The 17,001-nt window shown below is 34.8% G+C and overlaps 2 protein-coding genes and 1 pseudogene across 2 annotated transcripts; 1 reads left to right on the top strand and 2 right to left on the bottom strand.

Moving 5' to 3' along the window:
• Window positions 1–245: 245 nt before the first annotated feature.
• Window positions 246–2,894, bottom strand: LOC141831566 (serine carboxypeptidase-like 18). Its single transcript, XM_074718947.1, has 14 exons — window positions 2,750–2,894; window positions 2,534–2,679; window positions 2,391–2,467; window positions 2,179–2,301; window positions 2,005–2,107; window positions 1,876–1,913; window positions 1,708–1,809; window positions 1,540–1,623; window positions 1,302–1,466; window positions 1,153–1,224; window positions 929–1,047; window positions 736–849; window positions 609–654; window positions 246–521 (listed from the first exon to the last, which is right to left on the bottom strand). Exons 1-14 carry the CDS (start codon window positions 2,872–2,874, stop codon window positions 438–440), a joined length of 1,398 nt encoding a protein of 465 aa, XP_074575048.1. The 5' UTR covers window positions 2,875–2,894; the 3' UTR covers window positions 246–437.
• Window positions 2,895–5,214: 2,320 nt separating this feature from the next.
• LOC141831565 (serine carboxypeptidase-like 18) lies at window positions 5,215–8,383 on the top strand (annotated as a pseudogene).
• A 974-nt stretch (window positions 8,384–9,357) lies between these two features.
• On the bottom strand, window positions 9,358–11,949 carry LOC141831563 (serine carboxypeptidase-like 18). The gene is made up of 14 exons (XM_074718946.1): window positions 11,757–11,949; window positions 11,550–11,695; window positions 11,407–11,483; window positions 11,198–11,320; window positions 11,024–11,126; window positions 10,894–10,931; window positions 10,725–10,826; window positions 10,557–10,640; window positions 10,319–10,483; window positions 10,170–10,241; window positions 9,946–10,064; window positions 9,753–9,866; window positions 9,626–9,671; window positions 9,358–9,538 (listed from the first exon to the last, which is right to left on the bottom strand). The coding sequence occupies exons 1-14, from the start codon at window positions 11,894–11,896 to the stop codon at window positions 9,455–9,457; spliced, it is 1,413 nt and encodes a 470-aa protein (XP_074575047.1). The 5' UTR covers window positions 11,897–11,949; the 3' UTR covers window positions 9,358–9,454.
• Window positions 11,950–17,001: the final 5,052 nt, after the last annotated feature.

Here is a 17,001-nt window from a genome sequence, read left to right as displayed (position 1 = left end):
TGTTTAGTGAAATAGTTAAGTGGAGTTAAATTTAAGGTTAATTAAGTTACTTAAACAACTATTATGTTTACTTTAGGTTTTCTTTAAGCTCGAGTTTAATTCTTTTAGATTAGATGTTATAGAACTTTTAATTCTTTTTTATTATTCGATCATAATTTAGAAATAACCTTAGCAACAGTTGAAATTTGGATCATAATTTCGAAGTAGTTGATATAATTACAAGTTGCAAATAAAAACTATCAGTATGAAATCAAGACAATGACTATTTTCACTTTTATACTTATACACAAAGTGGAAGATTATAATCAATATATCTTTTACATAAGTGACCATAGATGATACACAGAGCAATTACCATTGTGGTGTGTTATTTTGTTTTTTTTTTCATGAATCGTCTTTGTATTAAGATGAGGCTTCATGATGCAGGGAAGAACATATCATAGAGGTGCATTTGCAGTCCACCTTGAGATCATAGTTTGACATTCTTTCGGTTTGTACTCTGGAGCTGTGTGACCAGCACCCTACATTAAGAACCCAAACAATCCATTTCTAACAATTTATTTTAATAAGTAACGAAAAGAAACACATCGTATTCGTTTTCATCTCACCTTTACGGTTGCAAATGTCAAATTGTTAGAATATGTCATTGTATACCTATCGTAGTTGCACGAAAAGCAATTAGAATAATCTCACAAAAGTTGTGTTTTATGTACAAACATCTATTCTAAGTCTCACCCTGCAACTTGACCATCGACAAACCAAGACCTCCAATTCTGGACGATAGAAGAATTCAAAGACTTTATCCATTGTCTTGTCCCCGAAAAGGGTATCATAAAGTCATGATCACCACTGAGAATGAAGAAGCTTTATGAATGACAAGAAGTTCTCTAACAAGCCAACAAATAAATTTTTGTATCGACTTAATCACCTGTAAACCAAAGCACGATAGCCTCTTTGCAAAAGGCTAAGATGATAGTCGATGTTACTGCCAAATCCTTGTGTGTATGGTAAGTTAAAATTGCACCTCAACCATTCTTTAATTGTCCCCTTTCGACAAAAAGTGTGTTACTCACAAGGCTTTCAACAACATGCTCTGTTTCTTTGTATTGCAAAATAAGTAAATGATTGAACCAGAGGGAAGGGCTCTAGTACCTGTTTGATGTCGAGGACTTTCCTCACAGTATTAGTGTTAGCCCAATAGTATAACAAAACATAAGCATAAGTCTGTGATCAGACAAAAGAAAACTGATAAAATTTGGGTGGCACAATGAAATCAGAGATCCATTCAATTGAGTTCTTACTCGACAACTAAGGTCAGGAAATGGAGGTGGTTGAAAAAAATGCAAGTTCTGTTTCAAGTTTCTCTTATCAGAAGTTGCATGCATACGACGATGCAGGTGGTTGGCTTCCTTGTCAGGACCACATGACATTTCCAAAATGTGACACGGATTAATTTCTGAATAGAACTGGTCCATAAAGCTTGCCAATCAGTACAAGTTGCAGTATGCTCATGACAAGGCAATGCATGAATAAACTCACATTGTCAAATGATTCAAGACACTTGGCACATTGCGGTTTGGTGGGAGTTCGATAATCTTGTCCCACGCAGCTTCTTTGGGTCATCTAAAAGTTCAGAAAGTAAGGTGATATCAGAGATCATTTTGATACATACGATCCTAATTGATCGATAGACAGGACTAAGATTACCTCAAATAAGTCATCAGAAATGATCCCCATGTTGTGAGCATAAGGTATTTGAGAATTCTTGTCGACTTTTCCTCCTGTGACTGGATTGCCAATCAAGTAACCCTGAAAGATCCAAATTAGGTTTTTTTCCCCTTCATTGCCAATGGCCCATCAATTCAAGCAATTTACCTGGAGGTTAAGCAGTGGTTCTTTCCCTTCATCAATACCTGGATTACAGTAAACGAAACTGGCATGTAAACTAACGTAGCAAAGGGATTCTCACTTCACAATAGTTAGATTAAAAGTAGATCGAGTTACCATCCAATATTCTTTTGGCCACCATAGGTACAATTTTTCCAGCATATGAATCCCCAGAAATGTAGAGGGGATTGGAGATGAACTGTGGGTGCTCAACAAGCCACTGTAAAAGTGAAAGATTGCATCTTCAAGGCATGTACAATAATTACACCAGGAATATATCATCTTTCCCACCTGTATGAGAAATTTATAAGTCTGTTCAGACCAAGACGCGTCGTTGACATCATACCCTTCATCTTTTCTCGCGTATGAGAATCCAGAACCCAATGGGGAATCTAAAAAGATCACGTTGGCTACCTGCATGTGTGTTTTCGTGTAGACAGGACCAAAAGCCCGTATCATATTTCCTCCTCGATTACTCAACAAGTAGGGCGAGAAGAAGTTACCTTGGTCCAGGAATACGGATGGTAGACCAAGCTTGGCAAGCTCCCGTTGTACTCGGCTGTCACAAATTTCAGGGGGCCTGCGAGTGGATTTCTACTATGAAACGAGAGTAGTTGATCATAGCAAACAGGGAAATTTCACCCACCTATTTCTAAGACCAAGCCGCTGAAGGCAGAGCACCTGGGGCCGCCGGTCAGCCAGAGGAGCAGAGGGTCCTCCGCCGGCTTGTTCTCCGACTCGATGAAGTAGTAGAAAAACTCGCCGCCGTGCTCCTCGTCCACCTCCACGTACCTGCACCAACGAAAGCAGAGGTTCATGGCGGTCAGAGCAAAGTTAAGGTTGGGGGAAGCAGCATCCGGACCCTGTCTCTAAGTAGAAGGGCAGGGGGCCTTGGAATCCAGGCAAATGGGTGACCACCGAAGATGAGAGAGCAGAGGAAAAGAAGCAGAAGAAGATCAGCGAGACAATCAGGAGATGGCTTTCCATCTCCTACTTCCTTCCTTCTTCTTTCTTCTTCTTCTTCTTTCTTCTTTCTTCTTTCTTCTTGTTGTTCGTTGTCCGACAGATCAACGTGCTCTCCGACAGATCATTTATCACATTTAAATTATAATAGAAATGTCAAAATAATTTTTTTTTTAAAAGTTAGAAAAGAATTTCCTCCTCATCTTTTGTATGCCAATTTAATTTTTTTTATAAATATTATACATAAAATACTTTTTTTTATTAATTTAGTTAAAATTATTTATTTAACCTTTATTAAATTTATTTTAAAAATATTAAAATAATTATAGCGGACAATAATATAGCAATCATTAAATTTTTATTGGAGATTATGATTGCTACGGTAATTTTAAGAGTTACTAAGTTATTAAACAACAATTATATTAGATATTAATTGATTCATACGCTATTATAATAATCACTTAATAGTGGTATAATAATTTTAAGATGATTTTAATATTTTTTAAATATTTTAAATTAATTTTAATCATTTTTGATCAAATTGATAATTTTTTATATTAAAGTAGTTTATAATATTTTAATCAAGATGAATAAAAAGAGAAATAATTTATTTTAATATAACTAGTATTAGTAATTATTATAACAACATTGAAATAAATATATTTTTAATAAATAAAAAATGAATGTAAATGGGTGATACGTGAAAATGTATAATAAAAAGAATTTTTCTAATGTTGTTGAGGGGTTCAAGTTATATATTCTTGTCACTCCTAGCTCCTTAATCTTTTGAATCACTTAAAGATCAGTATTCCTGTCTAAGATTAAGGATGAATGAACCATTAGTGAGTTATCTTCGAGATTGATGAGTTTCTAATGATCTGGGGAAGGATATGAACTTTGTGGATCTATGCAAAACTCAACGATAGTTAGAAGAATGGAAGCCAAGGTGAACTTTGACTCAACTATTTTAACATTCAAGTCAGGTCTTTGGGAGCAGAGAGGAAGAAAAGAGCAGAAAGTAGAAGAAAGTTTTGGATGACTTGAACGCAACCTCTGCTCGTGAAAGTGTGTTTTCTTTTATATATTACTCTCGTTGGAGAAATAGTGCCCATGTTCTCTATGTTCTAATCGATGGGATGCCACGCCCAAGTAGAGACGATGTCACATCACCTCATGCTCTCCACATTCTACAGATCACATCATCTCACGTTATGTTAACTATGTCATCCCATGTTTGTCACATTCAAGTGGAGGAGTCACATCACCTCATGTTCTCCATGTTCTGTTGACCATGCTATCCCATGTTTGTCAAGTTCTTAGTACCGGAGACATTCGAGCATATCAAATTCTAGACCTTAGAGTCAAATATCAAGTGTCGAGTCGTAGGGATCCTAGAGTTAGGAATCGGGCGTAGCCGAGTTGAGTTGAAGGGATTGGGCATGACCGAGTTGAGATGGTTGAGTTGTAGGAATCTCCTATGACCGAGCTGAGGTGGTTGAGTTGAAAGAGTAGGGCATAGCCAAGGTGTAAGAACTGAACATGTAATTGTTTGCATATCTTTTGATTGTTGTTTGTTGATTGTTGAAATGCATTAACATAAAATGTTGTTTGCATCTCTAAATTTGATCTCAGCAATTTAGAAACTCTTGTGTTGAATTGAAGGAGTTAGTTTAGGAATCAGTGTGGTGTTGTCGAAATTATGCTCACTGTCTTAGCTTGTTGCCAAAAATAAACCTTCAATGGCTAAAAAGCACTCTTAATCACCCAAAGTCATATTTGCTAATTAACTGAGTTTTAAGTGATTCAAAAGATTAAGGATTTTAGAAGAGTACAACTTGAGAAAATTCTTATTATTATACATTTTCGATTATCACCCATTTACATTCAATATCTTTTTATTTATTAAAAATATATTTATTTTGCAGTAATTACGAAATAATTATTAGAATGTATAATAGTTATATTAAAATAAATTATTTCTCTTTTATTCATCTTGATTAAAATATTATGAAGTACTTTTATATACAAATTATCAATTTAATCAAATATGATTAAAATTAATTAAGAATATTTAAAAATATTATAATCATGGTAAAATTATTATATCACTATTAAATTGATAGTAAGTAACAGGTGAAATCGTTATCAGAAAATCGACCTCAAATTTATTAATAGCAACGGTCCTACGGAATTATTTGTGTCAGCCTGGGAGTCTATTATATCACTACTAAATGATTATTATATATTAGCAATCATAATAGGCTACTACAATAATTGAAACATGTTGAAGCTGGCTGCAGCTCGAATAAATGAATCATGTTGAAGCTCAAGTCACCTGATCACAACGAACGAAGAAAGAAGAAGAAGAAGAAGAAGAAGAAGAAGAAGAAGATGGAAAGCCCTCTCCTGATTGTCTCACTGATCTTCCTCTGCATTTTTCCCTCTGCTCTCTCATCTTCGGTGGTCACCCATTTACCTGGATTCCAAGGCCCCCTACCCTTCTACTTAGAGACAGGGTCTGGATGCTGCTTCCCACAACCTACCTTAACTTTGCTGTGACCGCCATGAGACTCTGCTTTCGTTGGTGCAGGTACGTGAAGGTGGACGAGGAGCACGGCGGCCAGTTGTTCTACTACTTCATCGAGTCGGAGAACAAGCCGGCGGAGGACCCTCTGCTCGTCTGGCTGACCGGCGGCCCCATGTGCTCTGCCTTCAACGGCTTGGCCTTCGAAGTTGGTGGGTGAAACATTCCTCTTAGTTATGCTTAATCACTCTGATCTCACAATAGAAACTCTCTTGCAGGTCCTCTACAATTTGTGTCGGCCGAGTACAATGGGAGCTTGCCAAGCTTGGTGTACCGTCCCTATTCTTGGACCAAGGTGACTTCTTCTTCTTCTTCTTCTTCTTCTTCTCGGTCTATTTAATTTGTTGAGTAATTTAACAAGGAAACATGGTGCATAATCTTAATCCTGTTTGCACTAAAAATGTACATACGCAGGTAGCCAACATGATTTTTTTAGATTCCCCATTGGGCTCGGGGTTCTCATACTCCACAAAAGAAGAAGAAAATGATTCATCTTGGTTTCAACAGGTTTATAAGTTTCTCATACAGGTAGGAATGCATGGTTATATATCCCTGGAGCAATTGCTTCAAGTATCTTAAATTAAATGCAATCTTTCACACTTTTTTTGTTTTGTTTTGTTTCGACAGTGGCTTGTTGAGCACCCACAGTTCATCTCCAATCCCCTCTACATTGCTGGGGATTCATATGCTGGAAAAATTGTACCTATGGTAGCCAAAAGAATATTGGATGGTAACTCGATCTACTTTTAATCTAAACTATTGATGAGGCTGTGAACTGTGAAATTGAGAGCCATTTTCATCTGCTGTAATCCAGGTATTGATGAAGGGAAAGAACCACTACTTAATCTCCAGGTAAATTGCTTGAATTGATGGGCCACTGGCAATGAAGGGAAAGAAACTAATTTGGATCTTGAAATTGTTGTTATATGATACTATATGAAAGAAAAAGTCTTTACTTATTCGATGGCTTTCAGGGTTATGTGATTGGCAACCCAGCCACAGGTGGAAAAGTCGATGTGAATTCTAAAGTACCTTATGCTCACAGCATGGGGATCATATCAGATGATTTCTTTGATGTAATCTAAGTCTCATTATTGATCAATTAGGACAGCGGACACAACAAATTAAAATGATCTCTGATATCACCTTGCTTTCTGAACTTTCAGATGATACAAAAAGTTGCAGTGGACAAGACTATCGAACTCCCACCGATTCACAATGCCAGATGTATCTTAACTCATTCAAGAATGTGAGTCAAAATATAAACAATAACACAAACAATGGAATACATAAATGAAGCACTAATTGCTGTAAACAAGGGCAAAAGGTTAAGGAAATTGATCAAATCTAGCAATTAATGTAGTGAATGTACATAAGGTAAGACCTACTCAAGCAATGTAGTGAAAGTACATAAACAATGTAGTCAAGACGTAGTCAAAGGAACTGATTTACCCTGGTTCACTATTGGTTCAGCTACAAAATCACCAATCTAATTTCAGTTCAAGCCTGACTTTTGAACCTATTGTGGGTCAAATGAATTTCCACTATAATATTTACCAACAGATCTAACATCAAAATACCCTAAAACTAAAGTAAATAATCCTAATAATTCATAATTATATTTACATAAATCTTTCCATGTTTTTTGAAATATAACAAGCATGCTTCATGGACAGTTGTTCTTGTCAGAAATTAATGAGGCACACATTTTAGAAGCATATATATTGTCCTGAGTCTCAATTAAACCACTTGCATAGTCTTGCGAGCACAACTTCTAGCAAACGAATTTTGAAGGAGAACCGAAATATTCTTCACCCTCCACCATTTCCGGATCTTAGTTGTCGAGTAAGGACTCAACTTCATTTGATGGAAGAAACTCTAGTTTCTTGGTGTCAAATAAATTGATCATGTTGGCTAATCACAGTGTTATGCACATACTCTAGCTTACTATTGGGCTAACAACAACTTTGTGAGGAAGGCACTCAACGTCAGAAAGGTATGCTTTTCCTATTGTTTCAATCATGCACAAACCTTGTAATGTAGCTTGAAGTTAAAAGCCTCATGAGTGATGTAAATATTGTTGAAGGGGACAATTAAAGAATGGATAAGGTGTAATCGTCACTTTCCATATGCAAGAGAATACAAGACTAATATCAAGTGTCATCGCAACCTTTTGCAAAGAGGATACCGTGCTTTGGTTTACAGGTGATTAGGTTAATATGAACATCATTCGCCGTTTTGTTAGAGGTCAGTCATGTCATTTGCAAGGCTTTTTCATTCCTAGTGGTGATCATGATATGGAGATACCCTTCTTGGGGACAAAACAATGGATAAAGTCTTTGAATTCTTCTATTGTGGAAGACTGGAGATCTTGGCATGTTGGTGGCCAAGTTGTATGGTACGTCTTGTTGTTTCAAGTGCTTACAAGAAAGTCAATTATTTTGAGATTATTCTAATTATTATTCATCAAATCCCAATAGGTATACCATGACATATTCTAATAATTTGACATTTGCAACGGTGAAGGTAAACTAAAAACATATATGATATTTTCTTATCCTTATACTATTAGAATAAGTTGTTAGGTGATGTTCATGCCAAATCAGTCGTTCTTATTATTTTCATATAGGGTGCTGGTCACACAGCTCCTGAGTACAAACCACAAGAATGTCTAACTATGTTCACGAGGTGGATTTCTGGTGCAGCACTATGATGTATCTTTCTTCCCTCCATCACGGAGCTTCATTTTAATATGAAGAAGATCAACGAAAACATTATTAATCTTGCATTAAAGATTATTCTATTATCATGGTGATTGTTATTGTATATTAGTTCCCCTTCTATGGAGCTCTAAGCTGCTCTCCTACAGATTGTTAAAATCTAGAGATTGTGTTTGTTCAGATGGTGCAAGAACTGACCTCTAAGTTTCTGCATAGTCTGAGATTGTGATTGCTGAGATTTATTGGCACAAAAATATTATTTGTATTTCTGGTTTTGATCCAGACTATTTAGAAACTCGTGTTGAACTGAAGTATTCAGTTCAGGAATTAGTACGGTGTTGCCAAAACTATGCTCACTGTCTTGTGGTGAAAAGGAAAAAGTTTCAATTAATTAACTGAACTTTAGTAATTCAAAATAGTTATCTTTTCTTGGCTATGGTTGCAAAAACATTTGGGATTTGTTGTAGAAGAGACGAGTACAACTTGAAGTTCTTGTTAATCTAAGAAAAATTCTAATGAACTACTGCTTGCTAATGAGATCTAAGTAATGAGACGAGTACATAGTTTCGTTGATTGCTAATGAGACGAGTACAAATATAGTTTCCTCAAAATGAATTACTACTTGCTAATGGATGATTGCAATTGCACCCCCTGCAAGCAAGCACATATGCTCAAGAGAGCCTCTCATCTAATGTGGGACTATTCCCCTAATCATAATGGAGTCAATTTTATTCAATTTTTCATCACTTTTCCAACATCTTCCCTTCTAATATGGGACTATTCTCCTAATCATAATGGAGTCAATTTCATTCAATTGTTCATCACTTTTCCAACAAAGTTTAGTTACTATTTGGTATAGAGTTGTAAACAAAGTAAGTCAATCTAAACTTTATATTGCTCATTATTGTTTAGTGAAATAGTTAAGTGGAGTTAAATTTAAGGTTAATTAAGTTACTTGAACAACTATTAAATTTACTTTAGATTCTCTATAAGGTTGAGTTTAATTCTTTTAGATGTTATCGAGCTGTTAATTCTTTTTTATTATTCGATCATAATTTAGAAATAACCTTGGCAAGACTTTAAAGTCGGATCATAATTATGAAGTAGTTGATATAAATACAAGTTGAAAATAAAAACTATCACTACACAAAGTCAAAAATTATTTTCAATATATCTATATCTACATAAGTGACCATAGATGATACATAGAGCAATCACCATTGTGGTGTGTTATTTTGGTTTTTTTTTCATGAATCGTCTTCGTATTAAGATGAGGTTTCATGATGCAAGGAAGAACATATTATAGAGGTGCATTTGCAATCCACCTTGAGATCATAGCTTGACATTCTTTCGGTTTGTACTCTGGAGCTGTGTGACCAGCGCCCTACATTAAGAACACAAACAATCGATTTCTAACAATTTATTTTAACAAGTAACGAAAAGAAACACATCGTATTCATTTTCATCTCACCTTTACTGTTGCAAATGTCAAATTGTTAGAATATGCCATTGTATACCTATCGCAGTTGCACGAAGAGCAATTAGAATAATCTCACAAAAGTTGAGTTTTATGTATAAACATGGGTTCTTAGTCTCACCCTGCAACTTGACCATCGACAAACCAAGATCTCCAATTCTCGACGATAGAAGAATTTAAAGACTTTATCCATTGTCTTGTCCCCAAAAAGGGTATCACCAAGTCATGATCACCACTGAGAACCAAGAAGCTTTATGAATGACAAGAAGTTCACTAACAAGCCAACAAATAAATTTTTGTATCGACTTAATCACCTGTAAACCAAAGCACGATAGCCTCTTTGCAAAAGGCTAAGATGATAGTCGATGTTACTGCCAAATCCGTGTGTGTATGGTAAGTTCAAATTGCACCTCACCCATTCTTTAATCGTCCCCTTTTGACAAAAAGTGTGTTACTCATGAGGCTTTCAACAACATGCTCTGTTTCTTTGTATTGCAAAATAAGTAAATGATTGAACCAAAGGGGAGAGCTCCAGTACCTGTTTGATGTCGAGGGCTTTCCTCACAGTATTAGTGTTAGCCCAATAGTATGACAGAACATAAGCATAACTCTGTTATCAGACAAAAGAAAACTGATAAAATTTGGGTGGCACAATGAAATCAGAGATCCATTCAATTGAGTTCTTACTCGACAACTAAGGTCAGGAAATGGAGGTGGTTGAAGAAAATGCAAGTTCTGTTTCAAGTTTCTCTTATCAGAAGTCGCACGCATACGACGACGAAGTTGGTTGGCTTCATATTCAGGAGCACATGCCATTTCCAAAATGTGACCCTGATTAATTTCTGAATAGAACTGGTCCATGAAGCTTGCCAATCAATACAAATTGCAGAATGTTCATGACAAGGCAATGCATGTATAAACTCACATTGTCATATGTGTCAAGATACTTGGCACATTCCGAATTGGTGGGAGTTCGATAATCTTGTCCCACGCAGCTTCTTTGGGTCATCTAAAAGTTCAGAAAGTAAGGTGATATCAGAGATCATTTTGATACATTCGATCCTAATTGATCGATTGACAGGACTAAGATTACCTCAAATAAGTCATCAGAAATGATCCCCATGTTGTGAGCATAAGGTATTTGAGAATTCTTATCGACTTTTCCTCCTGTGACTGGATTGCCAATCAAGTAACCCTGAAAGATCCAAATTAGGATTTTTTTCCCCTTCATTGCCAATGGCCCATCAATTCAAGCAATTTACCTGGAGGTTAAGTAGTGGTTCTTTCCCTTGATCAATACCTGGATTAACAGTAAATAAAAATGGCATGTAAACTAACATAGCAAAGGGATTCTCACTTCACAATAGTTACATTAAAATTAGATCGAGTTACCATCGATCACTCTTTTAGCCACAATAGGCACAACCTTTCCAGCATATGAATCCCCAGTAATATAGAGTGGATTGGAGATGAACTGTGGGTGCTCGACAAGCCACTGTAAAAGTGAAAGGTTGCATCTTTAAGGCACTTACAGTAATTGCACCAGGACTATATGATCTTTCCCACCTGTATGAGAAACTTATAAGCCTGTTCAGACCAAGACGTATCGTCGGCATCATACCCTTCATCTTTTCTCGCGTATGAGAATCCAGAACCCAATGGTGAATCTACAAAGATCACGTTGGCTACCTGCATGTATGTTTTTACGCAGACAGGATCGAAAGCATGCATGATATTTCCTCCTCAATTACTGAACAAGAAGAAGAAGAAGTCACCTTGGTCCAGGAATAGGGATTGTACACCAAGCTCGGCAAGCTCCCGTTGTACTCGGCTGTCACAAAATTCAGGGGGCCTGCGAGTGTGTTTCTACTATGAAACAAGAGTAGTTAATCATAGCAAACAGGGAATTTTCACCCACCGATTTCGAAGACCAAGCCGCTGAAGGCAGAGCACCTGGGGCCGCCGGTGAGCCAGAGGAACAGAGGGTCCTCCGCCGGCTTGCTCTCCGACTCGATGAAGTAGTAGAACAGCTCGCCACCATTCTCCCTGTCCACCTCCACGTACCTGCATCAGTGAAAGCTGAGCTTCATGGAGATCACACAACAAACTTAACTAGCAACCGGACCCTGTCTCTAAGTAGAAGGGCAATGGGCCTCGGAATCCAGGCAAACGGGTGATCACTGAGGCCGATAGAGCAGAGGAGAAGAAACAGAGGAAGATGAGTGGAAAGAGCAGGGGAGCGATCGCCATCATCTTCTTCTTCATGGCTGAATGCACGATCACAATCACGGGGAAGAAGAAGTATCAGAATCCTATCGGAGAAAATCTGCATAATTGTGCTCAAAATTCTTTATCTTTACAGCCGTGGCAGATCTTCATGGTTTAGTGTGCACACACAGTCGTAATTTTGGTTTGTCGTGTACGTATTAACTACGGCTGTATGGTGTAAGTTTTTCTTGAATATTTTTATTACCGTTGAAAAAATGCCATCTGGATTTATCTGATATTTAGGAAAAGTCCGGATGTGCCCAAAATGAATTTTGTTCCTGTTCTGCACCTTTGCAACCGTGGCAGATCTTCATGGTTTAGCGTGCACACAGTTTAATTTTGGTTTGTCGTGTATTTTCCTAAAATATATATATATATATATGTTAGGAAAAGTCCGGATACAGCCATACAGACCTGGTCGCAGTTAAAAAAATATAATATATAAAAAGTTTTTATTTTATAAATAATAATTTTCTAAAAAAATTATTGATGTTTTTTATATTTTTATTTATATTATTTATTCATACACGAATAGCGCTGTCTTCAAATCTCATTTCTTCCAAATCTCACAGCTCTTCTTAATTATTTTCTTTATCAATTATTAACTACTACCAAAGTTTAATTTATAATTTTAAAATTGAATATTATATAATTATGTTTTAGTCAATTGATAAAAATTAATAAGATTTTTCTTATTTTCTATGTAAATGGTTGCCCTTAAAAAACATAAAATATAAAAGTTTTTATTTTACAAATAATATTCTTCTAAAGTATTGATGTATTTTGTGTGTTTATCTATATTATTTATTAATACATGAATAATATTGACTTTCTTCCTAATTTCATGATGTTTTCTTGATTATTTTTCTTTATACTAATTATTACTAGACCATATCTCGAGCCGGATCCAAATTAGACCAGACCCCGATCTTGTAAATGCATCAATAGGTCAGGTTCCCATTGACCCGGTTTCTAGGCTTGGAACTGTAACCGACCCTGTAGGGTGCGGGACAATTATGGTTCTAGTCCAATAAAAACCATCGAATTGGCAGTTAACTGGCGAACCGATAGTTAACCGCTGGCTCAATTTTTTTTTTTTTTTTTGAACGTTGGAGACTAGTGGTTCTAGCCATTGGGATTAGAGGGTTTTTTTTAAAAAAAATCAACGATTAAGATCATTTGACTATTTATGATCGGCTATGATTTAGTATTTGATACTCTCCAAACCCTATAAATATAGCTTATTTCATTGTTTCAACATCTATCTTCTCTACTCCCATTCTCAATTTCACAATTCTATATGCTTTGGACTCTAATTCTACACACTTTGGACTCCAATTCTATACACTTTTGACTTTTACTTTTTTTCTGCAACTCTCCTCCGTCGTAATCAACTCGACTTCTACTTCTTAAAAATGATAATCCCAGTAGCCACATCTCTGGGAGTGGTCCGAAGCACAAAGAAGTTTCCCACCACCATGTAATTGCTTCATAAAGTTTAGGAAGTTTCCTTTTAAAATCTTCCCCATTTTTAGGAAAATTCCTGCAAATACGCCGTAGCTGGGGAGAATTGCATGCAAAATATAAACACTACAATGCTTTCTACAAATTTCACAATTCTACACGCTTTGGACAACTCGACTTCTACTTCTTACTACCATGGAAGGAGGTCGATGAGGTTCATAATCTCGATCTCAGAGGGATAAAAAAATAGTGAATCCGAATGAGGAGATCAATATTTAATCCACCGATGATGAGACCGAGCTACTTTTGGTACTCGAAGCACAAAAAAGTGCTGATGCAATTACTTCTAAGCTTCATGAAGTTTCTCTTTTAAAATATTTTATTTTTACTAAACATTTTGAAGAATGTCACTCTTCCATCGGAAGAATTGCGTGCAAAATATATTCTGATTTATTTTTATATTTTGATAATAAATTAGGAGAATTATTAGTTAGATTTATTTTCGTAAAACATCTTTTATTTAATTTTGGATCTAAATGCACTTTTAAAAATTTTGATAAAGAATCTCTTAATCCATCTGCTAAACGTGTTCCTAAAACTACACTTACTCATACAATTAAAAAATTAATAAAATAAGAAGAAATAAAATTAATTAAAGAATTTAGTAAATTAAATAATAAAGTTTCTTGTTTCGATATTTGGAGTAATCATTGACAAACATATTCGTATATGATTGTGACTTGCCATTAGAATATTAAAAAAAGATTGTTGACTTATAGAGTTTTTGATTCATCATATACTGCTCATAATATCTCGCAATTATTATATTTAATTTTAAAAAAATATGGATTATCTCATAAAATATTTTTAATATCATTTGATAATGTTAGTTCTAATACTACTAGTATTGACGAATTAAAATTTATATGTTAATTTATTATTGATAGTTTATTTTTTCATATTCATTGTGTATGTTATATTTTAAAATTATATGTTCAAGATGGATTAAGAATTTTAAAAAATTATATTAAACCAATTAGAATTGTTATTTTCTATTTATGGTCTCATCCATTTATAATAAAATAATTGAGTAGATTTGGTAAAAATAATGGAATGAGATCTAAAAAATTTTTACATGATGTATCGATATGTTGGAATAAACCTATCAATTGTTATAAGATTCATTTAAATATAGAGAATTATTATATCATTTTTACATAATATATATTAATAATACTATATATATATTTAGTTTCATACCGATGGAATATTTATAATACTATTTGTAAAATTTTAAAAGTATTTAATGATGCAGCTGAATAACTTTTTAATTTTTATTATTCTACTTCTCATTTAAGTTTAATGAATTTTTATAGTGTAATATTAATTTTAAATGAATGCAGTACCAATGAATTTTTATCTCTTATGTATTAGTAATAAAAATGGAATGGAATTTTTTTTATATTCTTGAAATTGATTTAGCTTTAGAACTTAAATATAAATTAGAAGTTCTAAAAGAAATTTTAATTTTATATTATAACACTTTAATTCCATTCACCGTTGTACGAGAGGGCACATTTTTTCCATTTCTTTGGTATTAAAATCTCAAATGTTTTCTTACATAATCATGGTGAAGCCGGGCCAGTGGGCCAAGGATAGATCAACAATTGGGCATGGATGATGATTAATCTCTCTAGTCATCAATGTATAGTAGCTAGCTAGCTAGTGAAAATGTTATGATGGTATCCTCTTTAGCATGCTCGGACCCTCCTCTCCCTTCTGTTCTCTGAGTTGAGGTTGTGTTCATCATCCAACCGGTTAGAACTTGAAGTCCTACGAGTCAACACTCATCTGTTGGCGTCAGCATGGTCGATGTGACTCCTTCGACGGTCAAGTTAATGTTGAGTTGAAAGAAAAGACTTATGGGTGCGCGAGAAAGAAAAAGGCAAGAAGCTCAAGAAAGAAGAGTGACCTCCCACACTAGAATAAATCATACCTTTAGCTACCATCATCGAGCCTTATATAACTGGAGGAAAGGAATATCCATGTGGTTTGACGCACTAGCCACATAAGTTGTCGTACACTCCACATAGTCCACCACACGAGTGAAGAGTCGAGAATCAACTGATCGAGGTGGGGACAACGGTGGAGTCGTTCATCTGGCATGGTCGGGCCGTTAGATGTCACCCTCGGCATCAACTGTCGAGCCATGGGCAGGTTCTGACAGTAGAGTACGATGGTTGCAATTGTCAAAAATTGTCGGAGGTTGAGGTTGAAAAGAACCAGCTCGACAAAAGAGTCTTCGCTAGAGAGAGCTTTTGTACATGCACTAGTGTTAACTAGATAGGACCACAAGAGAGACGTATGAATTGCACAAGGGTGGAACCCATAATAATCCAATTTTAAGTCCAAAAATATTATTTAAAGTTTTTTCAGATGTTTCAAATAATTTTATCATTGTTTTAACAATAGACACATACACATAACTTATCATAGGAATGTTAGGATTAGACATGGATACCATAAATACCTTGACTGTATTACCCTTTTCCATTATATGTGAACTTTTCTCTTAGCTCTATCAATGAGTTTCGACCAAAAGCTATTAATAGACCTAAAGAGCTCTAATTGGATCCACATCAAGTGTTACAAGTTTTTGAAGAGATATCAGCTTGAAGACATTAACAATAGTGATTAGAATGTTTTTAAAGTTTATGACTCCAATGCAATTGACACATACACATAACTTATCGTAGGGATGTCAAAATCAGACATGGACACTATAAATACCTTCATTTCACTATCTTCTTCTATTATATATCAACTTTTCAAAAATTCAATCCCCTATGCCCATCAATGGTTTCGATCAAAACTCATTGATGAACCTAAAGAGTTCTGATTTGACCAATCTCAACTCTTGTGAATTTCTACCATGCTCCAGAGTCCAACAATATTTTTTAAAAATCAACACCACAAAAATTTTAGTGTTTAAGGTAATGATGTTGATTTTTAAAAATCAGCACCACTATGTTGCTATTTTTTAAATACACCACATTGATATATTTTAAACATCAACATAAACGTGTTGGTATGTGATGTTGATTTTTAAAAATCAACACCAAAGTAATTTTTATTTTATTTTTTATTAATAAAATCAACTTTTGTTATTTATTTTATTTTATTTTTTATTCTTTATTATTAGATATTAAAAAAATAGAAAAATATATTTTTAATTTTTTATTAATCTTCTTTTATATTTTTATTTTTTTATTAAAAATTTAAAATTAAATAAATTTAGAGGATTTTTATTAAAATTAAAATTTAATTTAAGAGAATAGAAAATAGAGGAAAGGCAAGTAAAAAAATGATTTCGTTTACCCAAGTGACTTAGCAACATTGGCCTTACGGTAAAATATAGATAGATAAATTAGGTATGTAAATAGGCCCCCGCAAAAAATGCATTGATTGTCAGCACCGGAAATTGAACCTGTATCTAAGGAAGTAAGTCTGCCTTTTGAGAACCAACTACTTTATGCCTTGGGGATAAAGTGAAAAAACATAATATGTTACATGTAAAGAAGAGAAAAATTACAAAGAGAGGAAAGAAGAGATGAAAAAAATAAAGGATTGATAGGAGG

Source organism: Curcuma longa, chromosome 7 (assembly GCF_044706935.1).
Source record: "Curcuma longa cultivar G26 ecotype Majalengka, Jawa Barat chromosome 7, ITB_CL_G26_1.1, whole genome shotgun sequence".
NCBI classification, from domain to species: domain Eukaryota; kingdom Viridiplantae; phylum Streptophyta; class Magnoliopsida; order Zingiberales; family Zingiberaceae; genus Curcuma; species Curcuma longa.
The sequence above is the reverse complement of the archived record's forward strand: the minus strand, read 5'-3'. Positions and strand labels throughout refer to the sequence as shown.